Source organism: Syngnathus acus, chromosome 24, assembly GCF_901709675.1.
Source record: "Syngnathus acus chromosome 24, fSynAcu1.2, whole genome shotgun sequence".
NCBI classification, from domain to species: Eukaryota; Metazoa; Chordata; class Actinopteri; order Syngnathiformes; family Syngnathidae; genus Syngnathus; species Syngnathus acus.
This window is the reverse complement of record NC_051108.1, coordinates 7,464,472-7,491,350: the sequence shown is the minus strand read 5'-3', so window position 1 is coordinate 7,491,350 and position 26,879 is coordinate 7,464,472. Positions and strand designations below refer to the sequence as shown.

Genomic DNA, 26,879 nt, shown 5'->3' with positions numbered 1-26,879 from the left:
GCAGTGTTTGGAAAAAAACGTTAAGGTATGTTATTAAAACTTTAAAAAAGCTTTCTGTGTCCAGTCTTTCTTTGTTAATAACTCGCGTTGGAAAGAAATGTTAAGGTATGTTATTAAAACTTTAAAAAAGCTTTCTGTGTCCAGTCTTTCTTTGTTAATAACTCGCGTGCACACTTCCGTGTTGCTGCGGTACTACTGCTGCGTCACAGGCAATGTTTAGAAAGACATGTTAAAGTATGTTATTAAAACTTTAAAAAGGCTTTCTGTGAACGGTCTTTCTTTGTAGAAAATGCGTGTGCACGTGCGGCTTATAGTCCGGTGCGGCTTATATAAGAAAACTCAAATATCCCCCAATTTTAGCTGGTGCGGTTTATAATCCGGTGCGGTTTATAGTCCGGAATTCACTAAGGGCATATTAAAGTCTATTAAACATAAAAATAAATTATATAAAAGATACATAAATAAACCTAACCATAATAATAAAAATGCATATATTAATTATAGAAATAAACTTACACATATTATCAGAAAGCGGAAGAGTAATCATTTTGCCAACTTGATAAACGAATCACAGGGTGATTCCAAGAAATCTTGGAGAGTACTGAACAAGGTCTTGAACAGAAGCCAAAAAACTCCTGTATTCCCTGACCATGATAATAATACAAGCAACATCACCAGAAATTCGTCTTGCCGACGAATTCAATAACTACTTTGTCTCCACTGGTAGCAACATATCCAGTAAAATCAGTTAGCTTCAGGATGCCTCGTTTAAAGACTATCTATCAGGTAATTACCTGGGCTCTTTCTTCCTGAATCCAACTAACTGCGATGAAGTGTATAAAATAATCATGAATATGAAGAATTCAAACTCAGCTGGAACAGATGGTATCTCAAGTAAAATTCTGAAAAACATCTCCAATATAATAACTGCACCTCTTACACATTGCATCAATCTGTCTCTACTCTCTGGAGTATTGCCACAAATGGCAAAAATAGCACGTATCACACCGGTCTTTAAATCGGGAGACAAAAACGATTTTAGCAACTGCAGACCAATATCAATCTTGCCTACTCTAGTTTACAATAAACTTAACAGCTATCTAAACAAACTAAACATCATTGCCCCATCCCAGTATGGATTCAGAAAGGAAAACACTACATACTATATGGCAGTACTTGACTTGACTGATAAAATCTACGAGGCAATTGATAAAGGCGAGTATGGTATTGGGATTTTTCTGGACTTGTCTAAAGCTTTTGATACCATTATGATTGACATTCTTGTAAATAAATTACAACACTATGGTATTAGAGGCCTGGCGTTAGACTGGTTCCGCAGCTACCTGTTTGGAAGACATCAATATGTTTCTATTAACAACCATAAATCTTCATACAAACCCATCAATTATGGAGTTCCCCAAGGGTCCATCTTAGGGCCGCTCCTCTTCATCTTGTACATAAATGACATTGTTAATACTTCATCCATACTACATAAAGTATTATTTGCTGACGATACAAACTTGTTTCTTTCCCACAAAAATCCAAATACACTTGAACAAATTATAAATAGTGAGTTAGCGAAAATAAACACATGGTTTAAATGCAACAAACTCTCCCCTAAATGTCAATAAAACAAACCACATCGTATTCCGCTCCCATAAAAAAAAGGACATTGACCAAATTTGCATAAAAATCAACGGACAAAACATTGAAAGAGTCAGCTCTACTAAATTTCTGGGGATCCACATTGACGAGTTCTTGAACTTTAAAAGACATATTGATGATCTCACAATCAAACTGTCTAAATATGCTGCTTTGTTCTTCAAATTGAGACATTATCTCCCACTCACTGCACTTCTTATTCTGTACAAATCCTTATTTGAACCTCATTTAAAATATTGCAATATTATATGGTGTAACACATTCCCAACCCATCTAAAAAAGCTGGAGATACTTCAGAAAAAGGTCATACGTGCCATAACATGGTCTGAGTTTAACGCCCCCACTAAAACAATCTTCCACCAACACAATCTTCTGAGGCTTGTTGAATATAACTATTTCCAGAATGCTTGCGTCATGTATCAGACTGTCCATAAACGAAACCATAAACTCTGTCAACTCATCCCAATCTGTACTCCCAGCCACACCCACACCACCAGGAATAGCAATCTTATCATTGGGAAAAAACGGAAACTAAAATCTACAAGCTTTAGCATTGTGTGCAGAGGGCCACAGATTTGGAATGAGCTTGACGAAACACTAAAAATGTTGCAATCCATATCCATCTTCAAGGCAAATCTAAAAAATCAACTCCTATCAATGTATGTTTAATGTGCTGATTATTAATCGCATGAACACCTGTGTCCTGTTGTTAATTTATTAATTGCTAATGTACTTTACATCAAATCCAGTGTAACCAGAATACTGAGACTATCTATTACTTGTCGTATGTTTATTGTGTGTTGTACCTTATTGTGTGTTTATTGTTATTGTCTATTATATATCTGTATGTTGTCCATAATGTAAGGATATCTGGCCAATATCTGATATGGGAAACCAGGCCCCCTATTAAAAGCTTTAAATAGCTTGCTTGGGGTGACCTTTCACGCATCCGACTGTGTAATACTGTTTGTTGTATCATGTTGTATGTCTTGGATATTGCGTGAATAAACTCAAACCATAGAACACTTCAGCCGGAGGCCGGTTGGTGGTGTGATGAGGTGTTGCACTGTAGTTCCTGAGGAACTTGTATCGCTCTTGTTTCCACGGCTTGCCTTCCAGCGTAGTGTGTATCGCTTCGGTCAGAGTCCTGTTGAATCTTCCAACTGCAGCGTTGGCCTGTGGCCAGTAGGGGGTGATCTTTCTGTGGTGGAACCCAAGGTATTTTGCAGTCTGAAAAGTCCTTGCTTGAGAATGGGGGCCCATTATCGTTTTTCACCACTTTTGGAATGCCCACAGTTGAAAAGATTTTGTCCATGACAGGGATGAGTTTGCATGCTGATGTGGACGGCATCATCTCCACAAAGGGAAATCTTGAATATTCATCTATGATGACAAACAGGTAGTCACCTGAAGGAAAGGGGCCACAGAAGTCCACTGCAACATCTTCCCAAGGCCCCTGTGGGAGTTCATACATTTGCAGCGGTTGATGCTCAGTCTTGGGTGTGGATGATTGACAAGGAAGGCAGCGGGAGATCCGTTCACGTCAGTCGCGCAATATCCTCGTCGCCATTGTAGAAACTGAATGTCCTCTCTTAGTTTTATCTTTTAAGTTGAAGCTTTAATAACTTTCACGAACAGTTACAGGTAGTATAATATTGACTCCTCACGTAGCCTGTTCAGCAACAACTCTCACTGTTCAACACGATCTGACTTCCTCAGTCTCTTAAAGGGGTAGCGTCTATCACAACACTACAACTTGAAGTCAGAAAGTTTCCTCCTGAAGAACTCCGGTGGCTTACCAACATGGCATCCGTGTTTCGTGGTGAGATGCCGCTGGAGATGTGCCGGTGTTTCATGCTAGCGTTGGCTAATTTCTCCCCGCAAAAAAAGCACAGACCTTTGGGTGGGTTACAACTTGTGGACGTAAATCCCATCAAACAATAGTCTTCCATGTACTGTCGGTACTTCGTCGGCTCTGGTTTTGCCTTCATTTTTACTTGTTTCTCCGTGTTTTCAACAGCAGCATCGCTGCTACGCTTTAGCCACATCTCCATGTTACAGTGCGTCATCAAGGCAACCGCAGGTGACTGCTATTGGTTTGTGGAGAGTCCGTTTATTAAGGATTAAAATTGAATATTGAATATAAAACATACATTTGTATTTCATCAAACTTTTTATAACTAATTCTCAATATAATCAGGCTTACTGGGGTTTTTTTTTTTTAATACCGGTATATATTTTTGTAAAATCTCACGTACCCCCTGGAGTACCTCCACGTACCCCCAGATTGTGATATGACACAATACACAATTCCTCCACAGGTGGTCAAGAAAAGACAGACTTCCAATTTCGGTAAGAGAACCCAAATGTCTGGCTCTCAGCGGCGGCTTCGTGGCCGTTGTCTGCCGTCGATCATCGGATAAGTGGCTGCGGATCAAGAGGTTTGTACGGCTTCGTGCACCAACTGCACCCTTCTCTTAGAGAGGTTGTCCCTGCTAGAGCAGAATAGTGCGATAACAGTAGATGTGGCGGACACAGACGCGGACTGTAGTCAGCCCGCTAGCCACTGGCCATTAGCCCCAAGCGGCTTGCTAATCCCGATGAGCCAGGTAAGACGCATAGCCGTCCAAAGTAATCTCGGTCTACTGGCCCTCGCACCTTGGTCATAGGTGACTCCATTACCCGAAATATCACGCTTAAAAATCCAGCCACGGTAATATGTATTCCTGGGAGCAGAGCACCAGACATAGAAGCTAATCTTAGGGAGCTGACTCGCAATAGGCCTAGTCAACAGCGTAGTTCCAACAACACTAGCTACTCGGACATAGTGATACACGTCGGCGCCAATGATGTTAGGATGAGGCAATCAGAGATCACAAAGAAAAACATAGCGCGGACTTGTGATCTCGCCAGAAAGATGAGTCGGCATCGAGTATTTGTCTCTGGCCCCCTGCCTGGGAGAGGCACTGATGAGAGGTTTAGTAGATTAGTCTCCCTTAATCGATGGATGGCTAGGTTCTGTAAAAAGCAGGGACTGTATTTTATAGATAACTGGTCCTCCTTCTGGCGCCGCCCCGACCTGCTGAGGAAGGATGGCCTTCATCCTAACCGTGAAGGCGCCTTCACTCTTTCTAGGAATATAGATTACTGTTTGAGCCACTCATGACAGGTCACTTTAGAGCAGGCCGGGGCACAGGTGACTAGACCACCTGTTAGGATGGGTTTGGAGTCTGTTAAATTAAAGTTAACTAGCGCTAGGCTAGACTTCCAGCATGCACATAGCTCCTTGTGTAGACTAGAGCGTCACAGTTTGAATAGTGCTACAGTACACGTGAACACACTTTCTGCTGAGGTAGTAGACAAATCCAGTCACTCCACCCCGACCGGTATCGCTGATGAAACGGTGCCTGTTTTAGATAATGTTACATGTGTACCAAATATTTACTATCAAATTCCCACGGTCGTATCGTCCCACCGCGCTAATAAACATTTGAGAGGTGATGTCAGGCCTAGAGAACACAATCTTACTTGCATTTTGTTTAAAAATCCTTCGATAGATACGAACCCTGATCAACCGGTGAATATGAAATTTGAATATTAGATCGCTTCATCCGAAAGCAGTTCTCCTCAATGACCTCATCACGGAACATAATCTAAACGTTTTTGGTCTTTGCGAGACCTGGTTAAAACCTAATGAACTGCTGCCGCTTAATGAGGCCTCGCCTCCAAATTTTGTGAGCTCGCATGTGGCGCGTCCTTGAAAAAAAGGTGGGGGTGTCGCCCTCATCTCAAATTCCAATCTTAGATTTAGGCCTCGTTCGATTAACGTATTTAAAACATTTGAAGTTCTCACTGTCCGATCCACCGCTTTACCGTCATTTTATCTTGGTGTTATTTACCATCCACCCGGGGCTTACTCTGGCTTCCTGGATGAATTTTCAGAATTCGTGGCTGATCTAGTGACAAATGCGAATAATATAATAATCATGGGCGATTTCAATATCCACATGAATTTACCGTCAGAGCCACTTTCTGTCACGGATGGTGTGTGGTAATGGAGCAGGGCGACCAAGTGCAGCTTGGACCAGGGTTTATTGCAGCAAACTCAAAAGACAGACTCGGCAAACTGACGTGACCTAACATCAAAACTAACAGGACTGACCGACAAAAACGTGAAACAAAAGACAGGAACCAAACAACCTCGTGACAGCGACACATGCATTGTCCACAATGCTCCGACATCGAGTTGCACATAAACAGAACTTAAATACAACACAGGCAACAAGAGGCAGGTGAGTGTGATTACACTAATCAAGGGCACACAGGAAGGGAGGGGCGAGCACACAGACACATAGAAACGATGACAACCCATACACATCACAAAACTGGGGACGAGACATGACAGAAAAACCCAACCCCCCACGGCGGCACGCGGGGGGGCGGGGTGGCAGCGCACTAGTCCAGACAACCCTACTGGTCTTTGAAATAGCCTGAACCGCGCACGGCGGCGGCTTGGGGCACAGAACCGCACTCGGCAGCGACTTCGGGCACAGAACCGCACTCGGGCGGCGACACGGGGCACAGAACCGCACTCGGGCGGCGACACGGGGCACAGAACCGCACTCGGGCGGCGACACGGGGCACAGAACCGCACTCGGGCGGCGACTTGGGGGACAGAACCGCACTCGGGCGGCGACTTGGGGGACAGAACCGCACTCTGGCGGCGACATGGGGCACAGAACCGCACTCTGGCGGCGACATGGGGCACAGAACCGCACTCGGGCGGCGACATGGGGCACAGAACTGCACGCGGGCGGCGGTCAGGGGCCCAGGGCCACAATCGCGGCACACACTGGGGGCCTGACGCGCAATTGGCAGCAACTTTGGGAACAGAACTGCACTCAGCGGCGTTCAGGGGCCCAGGGCCACACTCGCGGCACACACTGGGGGCCTGACGCGCAATCGGCAGCAACTTGGGGAACAGAACCGCACTCGGGCGGCGACTCGGGGACAGAACCGCAATCGGCGGCAACCCGGGGAAACAGAACCGCAAACGGCGGCAACTCAGGGACAGAACCGCGCTCGGGCGGTTACTCACACAAAACTGCATTCGGGCGGTTACTCACACAAAACCCGCATTCGGGCGGTTACTCACACAAAACCCGCACTCGGGCGGCTACTCACACAAAACCCGCACTCGGGCGGCTACTCACACAAACCCGCACTCGGGCGGCTACTCACACAAACCCGCACTCGGGCGGCTACTCACACAAACCCGCACTCGGGCGGCTACTCACACAAACCCGCACTCGGGCGGCTACTCACACAAACCCGCACTCGGGCGGCTACTCACACAAACCCGCACTCGGGCGGCTACTCACACAAACCCGCACTCGGGCGGCTACTCACACAAACCCGCACTCGGGCGGCTACTCACACAAACCCGCACTCGGACGGCTACTCACACAAACCCGCACTCGGACGGCTACTCACACAAACCCGCACTCGGACGGCTACTCACACAAACCCGCACTCGGACGGCTACTCACACAAACCCGCACTCGGACGGCTACTCACACAAACCCGCACTCGGACGGCTACTCACACGAACCCGCACTCGGACGGCTATTCACACAAACCCGCACTCGGGCGGCAAAGAAAAAAGTCATCGCCGCAATCGGCGGCATTTGAAAGTCCGGACCGCGATCAGCGGCATTCGTAAGGCGGAGCTGTGGCAGCAGCAAGAGCCACCACGCGCCGCAGCAGTGGGAGTGGGGCCAGGGATGATCGCGGGTCCGGCGCAGCTGGCTTGGAGTCGGGCGACGTCAAAGGGCCCTGCGACGCTGGGGTGGAGCCCGATGGCGACCGCGGGTCTGATGACGCCGGGAGGCACTCCGATGGCGGCCGCGGGTCCGGCATCGCGGCAGCGGAGTCCGATGGCGACAGCGGAGCCGATCGCGCTGGAACCTGCTCGGGCGATGGACGTGGATCGGGCGTCGCAGTGGGAGCTGATGGTAGAGGGAGGTCCAAGCGCTGGTCGCTGTAGTGGTCGGAGCATTCTGTCACGAATGGTGTGTGGTAATGTAGCAGGGCGACCAAGTGCAGCTTGGACCAGGGTTTATTGCAGCAAACTCAAAAGACAGACTCGGCAAACTGACGTGACCTAACATCAAAACTAACAGGACTGACCGACAAAAACGTGAAACAAAAGACAGGAACCAAACAACCTCGTGACAGCGACACATGCATTGTCCACAATGCTCCGACATCGAGTGGCACATAAACAGAACTTAAATACAACACAGGCAACAAGAGGCAGGTGAGTGTGAACACTAATCAAGGGCACACAGGAAGGGAGGGGCGAGCACACAGACACACAGAAACGATGACAACCCATACACATCACAAAACTGGGGACGAGACATGACACTTACTTCGGCGTTTCAGACTTTAACTGATACGTTTGGTTTTACGCAAGCCGTACAGGCAGCAACACATAAGAATGGAAATACCTTAGATCTGGTATTATCCCGAGGATTGGCAACCTCAAATATAACAGTACTACCATACACTACTGTTTTGTCTGATCATTACCGTATTTTTCGGACTAAAAGTCGCTCCGGAATATAGGTTGCATTAGCCATAAAATGCACAATAACGTGAAAAAAAACATATAAGTCGCTCCGGAGTATAAGTCGCATTTTGGGGGAAATTTATTCGACAAAATCCAACACCAAGAACAGACATGAACGAGCAACAACAGGCTAAACGATAGGTATGCTAACGTGACATAAACACAAACGAAGAGCTGAGAATGGGCCTGATGTAACATTCAGAGTTATTCAAATAACTATTACATAAATAACATGTTTATAAAACCATCTGTGTCACTCCAATTCATTAAATCCATCGATCGTCTTTTATGTCAACAATGCCGGCCGGGTGCGCGCCGCTGACAGCGGTTGCACTTCAAAATATTCCACAGGCCCATATAACGATATATACCGTAATTTTCCATGTATAATACGCCCCCATGCATAATACGCACCCTAAAAATGGCATGTCGATGCTGGAAAAAATGTATAATACGCACCCAAATTTTGGCTCTTACTTAAGTCCGTAAACGTAAAATTATTTCAGAAAAAAGATCATCTTTGGGAACAACAGCAGAGAAGAAAGGAACAAGGCAAAGTGTTGTGAAATAAAACATTACCTGTAATACGCATTTTGTTATTTGCTGATTGAAACTGCTAATTAAACTGTGAATTGAAACTAATAGGTAGAGAACTGAACTCTCGCTCTTTATATAGCTGACGTGTCTTGCGCATCCGTTCTGCGCATACTGTCATGGCGGCCTCCGTATGATATCCGGTCTGCGATGGAGATTAAAAAACAAACAATATTTGACAATAACACACCATCAAGGATTGCACCATCGCATCAAACGATGTGTCGTCAATTATGAATTTTACTGACTAAGTGTGTTGGGCAGGATGGCTGAATGCGATGCGCGATTGACGTGTCTTGCGCATCCGTTCTGCGCACACTGTCATGGCGGCCTCCGTATGATATCCGGTCTGCGATGGAGATTAAAAAACAAACAATATTTGACAATAACACACCATCAAGGATTGCACCATCGCATCAAACGATGTGTCGTCAATTATGAATTTTACTGACTAAGTGTGTTGGGCAGGATGGCTGAATGCGATGCGCGATTGACAACAAACAAGAAGAAAGGTGATTTCAAGTTTTATTTCGAGGGAGATTTTTTTCAAAAATTGTTGTACCCATGCATAATGCGCACCCTAGATTTTAGGACAATAAATTAGTTAAATTTTGCGCATTATGCATGGAAAATCACGGTAAATTGGATATCAAATAACTATTATATAAGCAATAATATTATCAAACCATCTGTGTCACTATAAATCATTAAATCCATCGATCGTCCTTTATGTCAACAATGTCGGCCAGGTGCGCGCCGCTAATGGCGCTTGCACTTCAAAATATTCCACAGGCCCATATAACGATATATAAATTACAGTGCCTTGCAAAAGTATTCGGCCCCCTTGAACCTTTCAACATTTCGCCACATTTCAGGCTTCAAACATAAAGATATAAAATTTTAATTTTTTGTCAAGAATCAACAACAAGTGGGACACAATCGTGAAGTGGAACGAAATTTATTGGATAATAAAGTTTTCTCCGGGCACTCCGGTTTCCTCCCACGTCCCAAAAACATGCTTGATAGGCCGATTGAAGACTCCAACTTGTCCCTAGGTGTGAGTGCGAGTGCAAATGGTTGTTTGTCTCTGTGTGCCCTGCGATTGGCTGGCAACCGGTTCAGGGTGTCCCCCGCCTACTGCCCGATGACGGCTGGGATAGGCTCCAACACACCCGCGACCCCTGTGGGGACTAAGCGGTTCAGAAAATGGATGGATGGAATTTAAACTTTTTTAACAAATAAAAAACTGAAAAGTGGGGCGTGCAATATTATTCGGCCCCTTTACTTTCAGTGCAGCAAACTCACTCCAGAGGTTCAGTGAGGATCTTTGAATGATCCAATGTTGTCCTAAATGACTGATGATGATAAATAGAATGCACCTGTGTGTAATCAAGTCTCCGTATAAATGCACCTGCTCTTTGATAGTCTCAGGGTTCTGTTTAAAGCGCAGAGAGAACCATGAAGACAAAGGAACACACCAGGCAGGTCCGAGATACTGTTGTGGAGAAGTTTAAAGCCGGATTTGGATACAAAAAGATTTCCCAAGCTTTAAACATCTCAAGGAGCACTGTACAAGCAATTATATTGAAATGGAAGGAGTATCAGACCACTGCAAATCTACCAAGACCCGGCCGTCCCTCCAAACTTTCATCTCAAACAAGGAGAAGACTGATCAGAGATGCAGCCAAGAGGCCCATGATCATTCTGGATGAACTGCAGCTGAGGTGGGAGAGTCTGTCCATAGGACAACAATCAGTCGTGCACTGCACAAATCTGGCCTTTATGGAAGAGTGGCAAGAAGAAAGCCATTTCTCAAAGATATCCATAAAAAGTCTCGTTTAAAGTTTGCCACAAGCCACCTGGGAGACACACCAAACATGTGGAAGAAGGTGCTTTGGTCAGATGACACCAAAATCGAACTTTTTGGCCACAATGCAAAACGATATGTTTGGCGTAAAAGCAACACAGCTCATCACCCTGAACACACCATCCCCACTGTCAAACATGGGGGTGGCAGCATCATGGTTTGGGCCTGCTTTTCTTCAGCAGGGACAGGGAAGATGGCTAGAATTGATGGGAAGATGGATGGAGCCAAATACAGGACCATTCTGGAAGAAAACCTGTTGGAGTCTGAAAGAGACCTGAGACTGGGACGGAGATTTATCTTCCAACAGGACAATGATCCAAAACATAAAGCCAAATCTACAATGGAATGGTTCACAAATAGACGTATCCAGGTGTTAGAATGGCCAAGTCAAAGTCCAGACCTGAATCCAATCGAGAATCTGTGGAAAGAGCTGAAGACTGCTGTTCACAAACGCTCTCCTTCCAACCTCACTGAGCTCGAGCTGTTTTGCAAGGAAGAATGGGCAAGAATTCCAGTCTCTCGATGTGCAAAACTGATAGAGACATACCCCAAGCGACTTGCAGCTGTAATTGCAGCAAAAGGTGGCGCTACAAAGTATTAGCGCAAGGGGGCCGAATAATATTGCACGCCCCACTTTTCAGTTTTTTATTTGTTAAAAAAGTTTAAATTATCCAATAAATTTCGTTCCACTTCACGATTGTGTCCCACTTGTTGTTGATTCTTGACAAAAAATTAAAATTTTATATCTTTATGTTTGAAGCCTGAAATGTGGCGAAATGTTGAAAGGTTCAAGGGGGCCGAATACTTTCGCAAGGCACTATATATAGCAAATAACTATTAAATAAGGAATAATAATATCAAACCATCTGTGTCACTCCAAATCATTAAATCCATCGATCAAATTCCTCGTCCTTTGTCAACAACGCCGCGCGTGCGCCCTGACGTCAGCCTCGTCGTTATTCCACAGATCTAGTATATAACTATATTGTAGCTTTAACAAAGTCCAAGGAAAGACGTGCGTTTGGTAAAAGGCTCTTTATTTAACAAAACAAGAGCTCAACGAGCCAACAACTACTGAACTGTAACGATAAAACCATATACAAGTTGCTACACGAAATAAAATATATCAAATAACTATAACATAAATAGTTCACCGCCACACGGCCCCAAGCACCGGCGTCAACTTCCAGGCGTGTGGCGGCGTGGACTTCCATCCCCGGAGGTGGCACTTCCAGCCACGGAGGTGGAAGAGAGCTCGATAGAATAGGACCGGGCGTGCGTAAAAGCCATGTCCGAGCCCCATCCACCGTCCCCGGACAGCCACCCGGCTGAGCGCCGGCCCCTGACTTCCATCCACGGAGGTGAAAGAGAGCTCCGTAGAGTAGGACCGGACGTGCGTAAAAGCCATGTCCGAGCCCCATCCACCGTCCCCGGACAGCCACCCGGCCAAGCGCCGGCCCCCGACTTCCATCCACGGAGGTGAAAGAGAGCTCCGTAGAGTAGGACCGGGCGTGCCTAAAAGCCATATTAGTTTTTCAAACCTTCTGTGTCACTCCAAATCATTAAATCCTTTTAACTCTTCGTCCTCCGTGTCACTTACAAACAAAGCCGCTAATGATGCCGGTAGTACGTGGAGCCCTTTGTCATCTTTGTCATCCCGTGATCGAATCTTTGTCCTTTATGTAAACACCCGCCGCTCCGCTGACGTCACTTGAAGTTCAAATTACAGTAATCCCTTGCTACATCGCGGTTCGTTTATCGCGCTTTCACTTTTGTTTTGGTTTTGTTTGTTTTTTTAATTTTGAAAAATTGTGAAAGAATTCACATAAGTCGCTCCTCAGTATAAGTCGCCCCTCCCAAACTATGAAAAAAACCCGCGATTTATAGTCCGAAAAATACGGTACTTAATAAATTTGAAATTTTAGTTCTTTGTCAAAGACAAGAGAGCAATCAGAATTATAGCAGCCGTAATATTAACTCCATGACTGCAACTGCGCTATCTGAGTTACTGTTGCCGGCAACTGCCATATTTCCCGCAGCGTGTGAGGCTGGGGAGCATCACATCTGACACCCGGACCACCAATACTGGCGCCCCTCAGGGGTGTGTCCTCTCCCCACTGCTCTTCTCTCTCTACACCAACGATTTCTCCTCAGGTGACTCTCCTGTGAAGCTCCTGAAGTATGCAGACGACACCACTCTCATCGGACTGATCCAGGACGGTGATGAGACTGTGTACAGACGGGAGGTGGAGCGGCTGGTCCACTGGTGCAGCCAAAACCACCTGGAGCTGAACCCGCTCAAGACCGTGGAGATGACAGTGGACTTCAGGCGAGACCCTTCACCACTTTCACCCCTCACTATCCGCAGTAATACTATTCTCTCCACAGACACCTTCAAGTTCCTGGGAACCACAATCTCTCGGGACCTGAAATGGACCGGCCACATAGACTCTGTCTGGAAGAAGGCCCAGCTGAGGCTGTACTTCCTGAGACAGCTCAAGAAGTTCAACCTGCTGCAGGAGCTGCTGAAGACCTTCTACACTGCCATCATCCAGTCTGTCCTCTGCACCTCCATCACTGTCTGGTTTGGATCGGCCTTCAAACAAGACAAGCACAGACTGCAACGGACAATCAGGACTGCAGAAAAGATAATTGGAATCAACCTCCCATCTATCCAAGACTTGGACCTGTCCAGGAAACGTGCAAGGAACATCACTACAGACCCTTCTCACCCAGGTTGCAGTCTGTTTGAACTACTCCCCTCTGGACGGCGTTATAGAGCTCTGTACGCCAAAACCAGCAGACACAGAGACAGCTTCTTCCTCCAGGCTGTTGCTCTGATGAACTCGCACCACTCTTAGACTCTCAGAGTCATTATTGTGCAATAACATCCTGCTCTCCACACCTTTTTTGAATTGTCTACACTGTTTGTACAATGTGTCCTCTCTGCATCCATTGCAGCCTGGTCATCCTGGAAGAGGGACCCTCCCATCTGTGGTCTCTTCTCAAGGTTTCTCATTTCCCCTAGCTGGAGTTTTGAGTTTTTCCTTGCCCTCCTGGGAGTTTAAGATCAGGGGATGTTTGAGAATATTTGTCATTTCTCACATGTCCTGAGTGTTGTTCGTCACCTAAATGTTGAACAGAGGCTGTGATGTACCGAAGTCAAATTCCTTGTTTAGCACGCTCAAACATGGCGAATAAAAACTCTTGAATCTTGAACATATCGGCTGTATTGCTGATCTTACAAATGAATTCAATGCGACATTGTTAAATGCCATCGACTCTGTGGCGCCGCTATGTCTGAAAACTCGTCGTAGATTGCCTACTCCGTGGTTCACAGATGAAACACGTACACTTAAGCAATTATGTAGAAAGCATGAGCGCAAATGGCGTTTAACCAAACTTGAGGTTTTCCATCAGGCATGGCGTGACAGCCTCCTGAAATATAAAGATGCGCTTATCTTAGCAAAAACTCGTTATTTTTCGCAAGTCATTAATCTCAATAGAAACAATCCTAAATGCCTCTTTGATACAGTGGCAAAGCTAACACTACGCCAACCGACCCCCGATAGCTCCTTCCACTCAGCTGACGAGTTCATGAAATTTTTTGCTCAAAAGATTGAATCCATTAGGGATGAGATCAAGATGTCCATTCCAATTGCTCAGTCGAGACCGCCGATTACCGGCGCTGACGATCATGCAATAACCCTCTCAAATTTTAAAAGCGTGTCCCTTGAAAGACTTACACAATTGGTTAGTGCGGCTAAACAAACATGTTTACTCGACCCGCTTCTCGCCAAACTATTTAAAGAATTATTTCAAATTTTAGGACCGTCCGTCTTAAATATACATAATAAATCTGTCTCCTCTGGGATAGTGCCAACAGTCTTTAAAACCGCTATCATTAAACCGCTACTTAAAGGACCAAATCTTGACCCGGACTGTCTCAGTAATTATAGGCCAGTTTCAAACCTCCCATTCGTAGCAAAACTTCTTGAAAAAGTAGTAGCACTGCAGCTTATTGATTACAATAATCAATATGAATCTTTTCAGTCTGGTTTTAGAGATAATCATTCCACTGAGACAGCACTTGCTAAAGTGACTAATGATCTCCTCATAGCTATGGATTCAAACACTTCATCGGTATTGTTACTACTCGATCTTAGTGCTGCCTTCGACACTGTCGACTTCGATATTTTATTAGAGCGTCTTGAAAGTTGTGTTGGTATTTCAGGGTCAGCACTAGGCTGGTTCTATTCCTATCTATCAGACAGGACGCACCGAGTGGTCCATGGCAATACGTCCTCTGAGCTCTATAATGTTACGTGTGGTGTCCCACATGGATCGGTACTTGGACCAATTCTATTTAATATTTATATGATTTCGCTTGGGGACATAATACGTAAATATAATATTAGTTTTCAATGTTACGCGGATGACACCCAATTATATATGCTGTTATCGATGACAGATCCGCGGGACTGTTGTAATCTTGAGGCGTTCCTTGCGAAGATCAAGCAATGGATGTCTCTCAACTTCCTTCATCTTAACCCAGATAAAACTGAGATGTTGATAATTGGGAAACCACTATAACTATAGATAACCGTACTATCACTCAGCGCGATACTGTAACTAATCTCGGGGTAATATTTGACCAAACGCTTTCCTTTCAAAAGCACATTAAGAATATAACCAGAATTGCGTTTTTTCACCTTCGTAATATTGCTAAGATTCGTCCGATCCTCTCGACCGGTGACGCGGAAACTGTTATACATGCGTTTATCACGTCGTGCCTGGACTACTGTAGCGCATTATTCTCTGGTCTACAGTTAGTACAAAATGCTGCTGCAAGGCTGCTCTCACGGACAAGAAAATGTGATCACATTACCCCAATATTAGCCAACTTACATTGGCTCCCGGTCCATTTAAGATTTGACTTCAAGGTTCTTCTATTAACCTATAAATCATTGCATGGCTTAGCGCCTTCATATCTCGTCGACCTAGTTGTTCGTTATGTTCTGTCTCGTAACCTTCGTTCGCAAAACGCTAGTCTTTTAGTGACACCGAAGGCCAAGAAAATGTCTGCAGGCTAGAGCATTTTCTATTCGGGCTCCAGAGCTTTGGAATGCCCTACCAATGGATATTAGAACTGCTACCTCAGTAGAAACATTTAAGAAACGTTTAAAGACACATTTCTATGATATGGCCTTTAATTAACCTGTAGTGGCCAATTCGGCTGGAGTTTGTTTTCGCTCCCTCTCCCCATCCCCCCTCCCCCCACCCCTCCCCGGCTGGGGAGGTGGTTAGGTGACACCCAAGCTGACAGCGGCTATCTGGATTCTCGTGGACCAATTCAGGATGAGGGAACTGCAGCTTACCCTCCTCGAAGACACTGCCAGGACAATCGAGGGCACCTCCGGCAGCTCTCCGCTTTGACTTTTTTTTTTTTTTTTTAAAGTCAAAGTCTGCTTTATTGTCAATCTCTTCACATGCCAAGACACACAAAGAAATCGAAATTACGTTACCACTATCCCACGGTGACAAGACATAGTACACGACATACATACAAGCAAACAACACAAAATAAAAACAAGAAGGCACAAACAATGAATAATAAGAGTGATGAATAAATAATAAATAAACAAATAACACAATAAATAAGAGGAGCAAAACGGAGCAAGTGTGCATACAGCAGACAGTCAGAATATAGCGCAAAAGTACAGGACGCTACACAGAAGGGGGGAGAGAGTTCAGGATCCTAACAGCCTGGAGTATGAAGCTGTTGGTGAGTCTGGTGGTGCGGGAGCGCAGGCTCCTGTACCTCTTCCCAGAGGGCAGAAGATCGAACAAAGAGTGAGCGGGGTGACTCACATCACTCACAATCGTGGTCGCCTTGCGGGTGAGATGGGAGGCGTAAATGTCCTTCAAGGAGGGGAGTGAAGCACCAATAATCTTACCAGCCGTGATCACTATGCGCTGGAGGGCCTTCATGTTGTAGTCAGTGCAGCTACCACCCCAAACAGCAATACAACTGGAGAGGACGCTCTCAATGGTGCCACGGTAAAATGTAGTCATGACGGCCGGAGGAGCACACGCTCGCCTGAGTTTCCGCAGGAAGTACAGGCGGCGCTGGGCCTTCTTCGCCAGTGATGCGGTGTTGGTGGACCAGGAGAGATCCTCACTGATGTGCACCCCCAGGAACCTGGTGCTGCTCACTCTCTCCACCACAGCACCGTCGATGGTCAGCGGCAGGTGTTGGGTGTGACCCTTCCGGAAGTCAACAACAATCTCCTTGGTCTTGTTGACGTTCAGCAGGAGGTTGTTGTCCTTGCACCACGTGGTCAGAAGGTCAACCTCCAACCTGTATTGAGTCTCGTCGCCCTTGGTGATGAGACCCACCAGAGTCGTGTCGTCAGCAACTCTGGTGGGTCTCATCACTTGGACATCCACTTTTTCATTGATTTTCATATAATGTATTTTATGTGCCCTCTCTGCATCCATTGCAGCCTGGTGATCCTGAAAGGGGGATCCTTCCATCTGTGGTCCCTTCTCAAGGTTTCTCATTTTTCCCCTGGTAGGGTTTTTTTGAGTTTTTCCTTGCCCTTTTGGGAGTTTAAGACCACGGGATGCTTTGAGAATAATTGTCAATTGTTTGTCTATGTGAAGCCCTTTGAGACTGCTTGTGATTCAGGGCTATACAAATAAACTTGACTTGACATGATTGCCATCAGCCCAAAAGTAAAAGACCTAGCGTGAGATAATGGTGCCATCTAGTGGTTGTAAATATTTATAACTTTTCACTGTCACGGAATAGAACATGTTTTCCATTTTGAGCATCTGCAGGAGGGTTTAATGCAATTGTCATCTTCAGCCATCGCGCTCGTTCAAGTCATTCGTTTGCTTCTTTGCCCCAGCCCCTCGTCCCCACTCCGATATTTGCTTTCTCATGTGATCCTGTGTGTCTCCTCAAGAAGCAGCACTGTAATTGGGCCATATTAATAGAGACGCTGCTTCCTAATTGGCTGCTGCCGGCTGGACGCAAAGAAGAGGGACAAAAAGCATGGCACGACCTTGAAAGGAACGCTACACGTGAGTTGACTTCCCACAAGTCATAAAAAAAAAAAATTATTGGATTCTTCAATGGAGCCGCACAGTAGGATGATGCAATTAAGAGGGGACTGAATATACATTGTCTGAATAGAGTGGGGTCACTGGTGGTTCTTGAATTCACTTTTCATTTGGCAGATAATAACTCAAGGGCAGCTTAATCAATTTATTTCCGCATGCATGGCAAAGGACGATGTAGCTTTTAGGAATCCCCCGCCGTATCACCCTCTTCGGCGCACACTACCCAGCGCTGGAGCCAGAGCAGAATAGCGGACATCCTAACTTGATTGCAACCTCAGCCATTCTTCTCCCTTTAATCTCTTCTCATTGACTTGACTCGTTTCTGCGCCTTTGTTTGGCCAACCTCCAGCGGCGTTGTCATACACCCTCCCAAATCCTCTAGCTTCTTTCTTTTTTTTTTGGTCACTCACAAAATTGTGCTTATTTCCCCATGGTGTCCTCACTTATCAATGTCTCCCTTGACCACCTATATTAATTGCAAAGATAAACCCGCTCCTATTTGAAGGTCAAGCAATGTCAATATTTGCACGGCGTCCGCGGGGATGCAGATCGACTTGAGTCTGGCTCGGCGTTTGACGGTGTCAAATGTTGACAGCTGTCCTTCATGTACTTGAAAGATGTAAAGGGGGAAAGGCTGATGTGATTTTGTCTTCAATGACAAGCGGGGGACTTGTCTGTCTCATTTAAATCAGCCAAGATGGCAGCAATCCAAAACGCGTGATGTCACCGCTGCTACAAATCGTCCGGGGTCATGATCGAGAAGCAACTTTGCCGCAGATGATCCGCATTCCGGTTTCAGCTTCTTCTAAAGAGGAAGCCCGATGAAGCATAAGCGCAAGTTGCCTTTCTTCACATCACGGCTTAATTGCTTTTGTGTCGGAGGCGAGTAAATGAAATCAGCCGTTGCCATTTACACAACGGAGCCCGGGGAACGCCGGTTCCTCCCACCGGATTGCTTTGCGCAATAGCAACTCTGGGAGGATTATCGCGCCGCTTAATTTACTATCCGAGCCCCGGCGGCTGCTGTCGTTGTTCATTGGGCTTTCTCATCACGCCTTTGTGTGGGTGGTGGAAGAGGAATTGAAGCTTTTGGATTTGACTACTGAATGAGAGCGTGGCAAAAGTTGACACGAAATTCACAAAGCACAGGTCAGAGAGACGGAGATGCTGGCCCAGAGAGAGAAAGAAAATCCAGTCCAGACAGAAGCTGTGCGTCATAACCATGGCAACAGCGGCCCCGCCCTTCCCTTGAACAGAGGCCTCCATCTGCTCCACCATCCGAGCGGTGTCCTGCTCACTCTAGTTCTGCTTTTCACCACCAGGTGCTCCCCTTTGCCCTTTGCCGCATTTCGGAGTGACTATTGCACATTTGAATTCATCTTTGAATGTTAGCAGGCTTGCCTGCAAGGTATTTTGTGGACGGAGTTACTTCCGCCCCCTGGATGGACTAGCATGATTGCCTTGAGAGATTTAGTTGCCGGGCACGGGGGCGTCTGGATCGTTAATTGTTATCCGCAGCCGTCGTGATCACTCGATTCTCCTCGACTGTCCTCGTCTGCACTCAAATTCTTTACAGGGGTGACCGGCACTGCTTAGCTGCCTCCTGCTTCATTTATCCCAAGCCCGTACTTTCTTTTCTCTCTGAGTCTGATGAAGGACTTATCTTTGTTTTGTTTTTGTTTTTTTTCTCCAGCAACAAGCCTTCTTTATCCCCACCATCAATATTCATGAAGGCCGGTTGCTTTTATTGGCAGTAGGAGGCTCCCCGTTTTGAGTGACAGATATGTCACAGAGATTCTCCATCGGATTGTTTGACATTGGCGCGTCTGATGGAAGTTGCGCGACGATCTTGTTTACGGTCCATGCATGGAGACGCAGCCGCTCCTCTCTGACTTATTAGCGCTTCAAATCAACCACTTGGTGGCTCGCCACAGCCCGGCGGGCCGATACAGTGAGCGCCACGTTCAGGTGCGCTTCATTTAACTACAGCTGTCAGTGAGGACACAAAAATCCTGGGCCTTCTGCTCCCTTCGACTCGGCCTAATCTCACCCGCTGTGACCTCCTGGTGTTTCCTTCGCAGCTTTCTCCAGACAGCGCCGTGTTGCCGAAGGGTGTCTGCGACAATGATGTCGAACTCGGAAGACTCGGCACGGTGACGTCGGGGATGCGTCGGTCAGGAGGGTTCAGCCTCATTTGATGATAGTTGTCAGTGGCTGAATGAGGTCACGATGTAGCGGTGGTGGGGGAAAGCGAGGAGGAATTGTTTCATTGTTTGTAAATTTTCCTCTTTCGTCCAACTTTCATTTTCAGGGCAGCGAATCAATCGCAATTGGTCGTTTCACCTCAATATGTTTAATTGGCTAGCTTGTAGCCTTCATGTCATTTTTTTTTTGGCAACGCGAGCTAACGTCACGCTAATGCACCTGTCGCTTACCTCTGCCCCTGAAATTAGCACTGGATTAGCCCGCTGCTCATATGCATAATAGAATCTCATGTTCCATATTTGCATACCTATCAGAAATCAAAGAAACATGATCAGCCCAAATCAGTGACGCGCCTTTTTCCCCCCGCACTTTGGCTGTTTAGCAAAGAACGTCGCTCCTCCGTGGGGAGCCTTATCAAAGCATCCAAAGGCGGCAGTCGGAGCCGCGCGCATAATGCAGCAAGATAAATGGCCGGGCCACGACACAATGGCGCTAAATTAAATCACTGATGTAACACTCACCCGCCAACCGGCCTCCTCTTTTTCTCACATCGTCCTCACGCAAGGACCTTTTTGTTCCGCCGCCTCGAATGTATTCTCGACGTCACGTCGGAATCGAGGCCGCATTTATGGTTGATTTTTGGTTCGTTACGCAAATGATGTCTTGACCCTGTCTTGACTTGTTCTTAGCCTTGACTTGATGTAGACTCTTGGATCTTCTATCTCCTGCAGTTATCACGACGTAGTCCAAATTCCTTGAATTCATAATCTTGACACGGTCTTAACTTTTTGCCACAGTTGAGTGCTGCATAGTTTTAGTTCTCAGTTTTCAGCAATTATCTTCAAGCATTTAGAAACCGAATTCAATTGAGGGTCTTCAAGTATAGTCTTGAAGTCTTTGTACTTGGGTGGGTGGGGGGGCGGTTCCAGTTTACCGCACCATAACATCATCAGACTCAGCAGGAGCGGTAGAGCACAAACTGAAAGTGGATGAGAATGGATTGATTAAGGAAGAAAAGAAGAGAGTGGGTAGGTTGGGGTGGGAGCAGTAGGCAAGGTGGCTGGCGGGATTCTGCGTCCAAGTATTGCGCATGCGCACGGTAGGGAGAGCGGGAGAGAGAGGGAAGGGGAGGGAACAAGCGGAGGAGGACGAGCCGAGCCACGGAGAGACGCAGTGGGGCCACGGTCCGAGCACATCGCCGCACCGATCGACCGAGCGACCGCCGCATCAGCATCTCAGCAGCTTCTTCCCTTTTCCCTCCTCCCCGTCCTTTTCTCTGTCATTTTTCTCTTTTGCTTTCCGCATTGATCCCGAACAAGACTGTGTGGCTCGAGCCTTGCAGGATGGAGAGCTTGCAGAAATACGCGCACTAAAACGTGAGATTTACCGGGTGGAGAGAGAGGAAGAGCGAGCGACAGAGAGAGAGAGACTACGTGTGCATGTAAGTGGCCGTCCTCTAACCCCCCCCCACACACACACACACACACACACACACACCTCCTGCCACTTGCACTCATGCCCAACGTGTGCTCCCTTCCTTTGCGCAGTGACAAAAATGAAGAAGTTCAACATCAGGAAGGTGTTGGACGGCTTGAAAGAGGCGTCCTCCTCCTCCTCGTCCTCCTCCGCCCCCTCGTCGTCCTCCTCCAACCCGTCGGTCCAAGTGGGGCTGCAGGAGAACCATCTGGTCCAGGAGCAGCTCCAGTCGGAGCATTTCCAGCTCTGTAAGGTAAAAGCAGAAATGGATGGTGTGGGCTGCCATGTCATCACCGTGCGATGATCATCTTGCTGGGCGGATGTCAGCATGGAGCACAAATGGGAGGGGGCGGGGGGGTTATTTCCAAATGGATGAGAATGATGTTTTGAACAACAGCTACTTTGAGGATTTGTGTATTTTTAAGAAAGGGGAGGGGGGGGCAAACGCTCTTGGCCTATGTGGGGTTCAGGATTCAGACACCCAATTGAAGTTCCCGTTGAGGTCCCGCCGCTTCACCACTGCTCATTTACATTGAAACACTACATCGGGGCTCTTTGTTTTCATCCGGCGTGTTTTGGGCGTCAAGTGTCATATTGGAGGGGATGAGCTACACGCTGATCCCCTCTTGCATCATCAGCTTGCGTTGGATTAGCGGCATGGTGGCGAATGGGACGCGTGTGCGTGAACGTTGGCCCCTCTTCTGCACTTTATCCCAACGTCATTGATCCGTTTTGGGGCTGGGAGGGCGGGGGGACTGATGGCATCTCAGTGAGGTCTGTTAGCGGAATCAGATGGAAGCAATAGAAAGGTTTGGTCCCCTCCCCTCCACAGCATCCACAATAACAGCATGTGGATGGGGTTAATAATGCAGCATGCGCCCCGCACGCTCTGTGGTTGCTCGGTCTCTGTGTCCTGTGGCGTGAAGTAGCGCGCTTGTTTAATGTTTACACTATGCCGTGTGGGCTGGGCTAACGTGGAGTTAGCGTTACGCTCCACAGTCCGCTCGGCTGCCACGGCCCGTTTTCTCGCTCCCCTTAACTCATTCAGCGATTGTGGCATTATGCAGGCAGGGTAGATATTGCATGTAAATTGCTATGAAGTCTCAGTGTTGACATATTATATTTCCATGCCACTCCAAACTGCAACAATCAAACGGAATCTGTCTCCTAGCGTCGTGAATCGAAACCCTTCTCACTCACTTGTGAAGGTAGCTGTACCTAATGTGGCGGCCGGTGTGCGCAATTCACACCACGGCTCGTTTGCAAGCACGGCAGGTGTCCATGCTGCACCGGGATTCTCTTACGTAACAACCTTTGCCTTCTGCCACTGAGCAAACAAACTGCCAGATGACTGATGTCATAAAGCCACAGTTGCACACCTACAGAGGAGCAAAAAAAACTGGTACAATCTTGGCATTTGTTGCAGATTTCCTGTATCTTCAGACTTAATCACGACTTCATGTGGGAGGCGGTGACAGAGAGGAAAAACACCATAAAAAAACGAGAGTCGGAATCTCAAAATAGAGCCGTGATTATAAAAGCATCCTAAATAGTCAAGCCAAATACTTTGACGTCAAGTGCATTGGCTGCGTTCACAATTATTCATCTCAAAGTCTTCTAGCTTAATGCTAACGCACAAAGAGAAACCCCATACACAGGCTAATGTAAATTAGCATAGATTGGGCATGATATAGTGGAAAGGGATTGATTCAAACGCCGCCTTTGGCTTTTCCACTTCCACATCCATCTGCTGTGTTTGTTTACCCCGACCAGGTGCGCGATATTTCCCAAAGTAACATGGCAGCTGTCGAATGCTAATTGAAACTCTCCTGTCTCTGTGCAGACCGTCCGTCATGGCTTCCCGTACCAGCCATCGTCCATGGCGTTCGACCCCGTGCAGAAGATCCTGGCCATCGGCACTCAAAGCGGGGCGCTCAGATTGTATCCTTTGAGCACTTGTTCCTTCCGTGACACCCCTAAAATCTCAGCATCCCCCGGAAACTGGCGGTGGGTAAGTGAACGTCCACAGTGCAGTGTTCACTCGTGTTGTTGTCACCAGTATCTGTGTTTATACTTGAATATGGCGTGTGAATCCACATAAAAGTTAGCAAAAGTGACATATGAGCAGAGCGTGCGAGCAAACAGTGACAACAGCTTGCAAACAAACGCCGCCGCAGGGAGTCGTACGACTTCAGAGGACACCGGGGAGCTCGCCGCTGTTAGGCTGCTTTTACAGGTCCTCCGTGTGTTCCTTTGCCTGTCCGGCAACCCGCGCCAGATCATTAGCGAGAGCTGATGGCTTGGCCGTTCCCTCGCAGCCACTCACGTGGGTTTAGTTAGACGTTGGTGCTTATGTTTTTTAAGGGCCATGGAGTTTTTATTGGGCTACCTGACTGGGGAAAATTAAACAGGAAGTGAGCTTCCCGCCAGCCTGAGAACCGGCGGCTTTGAAATGGAACTGAGGGATGGGTTTGACTGATTGCTGGCTCAGATAAAAACAACAACAAAAAGTTTTTTTGGAGTCAAAGTCAAGTGGGAGTCGTGCGTCTCCTTTGTTTGATGGAAGCGATAGCGGCGCAGTGTGCACAAATGGAGACGTAATGGAGACTTCATGTTGCGATGGGAGATGAGGTAGGCGGGTTTTGTTTTTGGTGGGGGCCCAATCAAATTTTAACTTCTGTGTGTTGCCATGCCAATGTAATCTGCCCAGCGCTTTCGAAATCAGTAAATTCAAGGCCATGACTGGCTTGACCAATAGAATTGTTATTGATCTATGTGCGGTCGCGCTCTCAGGCCATCGGGGGCTACTCAGAATTCCCAGTTGTTTTCATAACGTGTTTGAATTCCCTTTCCCTAGTGGTGTCGTGCGGTTTGGATATTTATATTGGAATTGACTCGTTCAATTTGTCACCGGTGCCCTTGAAAGATTGTTTCTCTAAAACAGCTATAAAGTATGTGCTACATTGCGCATCCATCCATCCGCTAAAGTGACGATTGAAACTTAATGGGGGATTCACGCAGACGTTATGAATGGATGGGCTGATGTTTACATTATCCGTATGTGACTGGATAGATAGATTTTTAAAAAATATATGTGATTTTTTGTGTGTATGTGAATGGATATTTAGCATTAAGCTAGCAGACAAAAAGGAAAGCAGTGAATGCGTGTGTATGAATGTTTTAGCCGTGACTTAATCAAAGCATCTTTCATGCTTTTCTGAAGCGCGACTTCCATTCCACCACTTCTCACAAATGGAAAACAAATTGTCCTGTTACAGTGCCGCAACAATTTAGCCGCCGCTTCTTTCGCTGCCGCGGCGTCTGCTGACAGGCTTGTCCACTAAAGTCCTTTCGCTTGGTCGGACAAGCGAGCCAAATAGGATGGCGCTGTGCGGGATCCATTCGGCTTTGCATCCACAAGGGGTCCCCGGTCGTGTACACGCTTAACCGAGACATATGACTTTTGAAATGTACTTACCGGGCCCTTAATGGAAAGATTTGGGGGAGTATTAGCTTTAATCCGAGGCAGCGTTGCACACACGCTCGCTCGGCCGTCGCTCTTCAAATGAGTCATCGTGATTCGGGATGCTATGCGCCCTCACGAGTGACTGATTTCAAAAATCTTGATGAGCCCCATGCAAGGTTATCAATGAAGTTGTTTGACAGACAGCCCTTCAATTTGAAATAAATTGAAATTAAATACAATATAATCCAACTTTGTCCTCCCTTTTGAAACTAAAGGACGAAAAGGTTCAATTGAGGATTTATGAGCAGAGCTTCTGCTTCTGCTGCAGTGTCGATGGGCCCGCTTGTGTGGTCCACTACCTTGCCTATCGATTACGGCTCACGCTCGATATCCTCCTGTACGCTCACGGTGCCGCTACGCCGCCGCTTCTTCACTGTCAATTTCCCAAAGTGAACGCGCGTCCGTCTATGTCGCTGCGGAATCACAATGTGTGGTATCTATTTGAAATATATATTTCAAATCCCACTCAAAGCCTGTACGACTCAAAGTTTGAACAAATATGTCATTTTTGTTCTAATTTTGAAAGCCCCCCCCCCTACTATACAAATTGATTTCAAAGGCAGATTAGATTGACATGGCAACACAATGAAGCTGAGATCTAATTGGACCAAAAGATAATAGTATAGAAGCCCTTGCTAGCCACAACGTAGCGTACATCGATAGCCTTCTTGTCCGACCTGTGATAAAGGCTTCACGTTACGCCAGCTCTTTAATTCAGCGTCAGGCTAATCATACACGACAGCGACACAGAACTTCACTGCGCTGAATCGATAAAAAATGCAACCTTTAATTACTTGGGCTATGCACACAAACAGCGGTGACATCCGAGCCTCACGTTTGGAACGACAATTCCCAGGGAGGCTTTTGGTGTGCTTACAGAAATAATGACCCAAGGGGGAAATTGGAAAAGGCACCGTAAAATGTTGTCCTTTCTACTCGCATTTATCCAAATATTTCTGGTCAGAGCGTCACATACTCGCCAGCCTGATTCAAAGTTAACTTTAATTGGAAAAAATGGAAGCAACAGATTCAATTAGCCAACCAGCTTGCCATTCGTTTACATTAGAATGTGATAAAAACCCTCATTGTGTTCCAAGCACAAACATAAAACCGCACCCGCCCGGCGAACATTTTTGGCAAAAAAAACCACACAGGAAAAAGCCAATTAAGCTGCAACATAACGCGCGGCACAGGAGTCATCTTTCACAATTAATCAAAACGTCTTCTCATTCTGGCGATTGACTTATCAATCCATCCACTAATTGTCTCGGCATTCATTAAAACGACACAGCTAATTAGCGACAGGCCTCGTTAGCCTGCGTCATTAAGGTAGAGATGAGCCATTCTTTGCTCATCAGTATTTTTTCTTTTTTTTTAAACAATATTTTTCTTTTATTATGTTGTTGCATCCGTCTAGGTCAGGGGTCACCAACACGGTGCCCGCGGGCACCAGGTCGCCCGTGAGGACCGCATGAGTCGCCCGCAGGACTGTTCTAAAATTAGCTCAAATAGCAGCACTTGTCAGTGAGCTGCATCTATTTATTTTACAGTCAAACCTCGGTTTTCGAACGTCCCGGTTCTCGAACAAATCGGAATTCGAACAAAGAATTCGAGATTTATTTGCTTTGGTTGTCGAACAAAATTCGGAGGTCGAACTTCGCGAGATGAGCCGTGAGGACCCGAGAAAACCCGACCGCGCGGCCCGGATCCCGACTGACTCCGTTGTTATTGTATTTTCGTTACTTTGAGGATTGTATTAACCCCTAATCATGCCTCCAAAGAAAGCA

The 26,879-nt window shown here is 46.6% G+C and overlaps 1 protein-coding gene and 1 long non-coding RNA gene across 6 annotated transcripts in view; both read left to right on the top strand.

Annotated features, from left to right (window-relative positions):
- The first annotated feature begins 2,548 nt into the window (after positions 1–2,548).
- LOC119117778 lies at positions 2,549–18,866 on the top strand. The gene is made up of 3 exons (XR_005096593.1): positions 2,549–2,703; positions 4,371–4,375; positions 18,854–18,866. It is a non-coding gene; the product is annotated as an uncharacterized LOC119117778 (long non-coding RNA).
- A 2,139-nt stretch (positions 18,867–21,005) lies between these two features.
- The window catches only part of stxbp5a (syntaxin binding protein 5a (tomosyn)), a 43,259-nt gene continuing 37,385 nt past the window's right edge, over positions 21,006–26,879 (top strand). For 4 of the 5 annotated variants that reach the window (XM_037244285.1, XM_037244284.1, XM_037244283.1 and 1 more), the window contains exons 1-3: positions 21,010–21,531; positions 21,638–21,819; positions 23,410–23,507. In XM_037244285.1, the coding sequence (XP_037100180.1) occupies positions 21,646–21,819; positions 23,410–23,507 (272 nt within the window). In that variant the 5' untranslated portion in view covers positions 21,010–21,531; positions 21,638–21,645. Of the gene's footprint in view, positions 21,532–21,637; positions 21,820–23,409; positions 23,508–26,879 lie in introns of all 5 variants that reach the window. The other variant, XR_005096592.1, reaches the window with a different exon arrangement.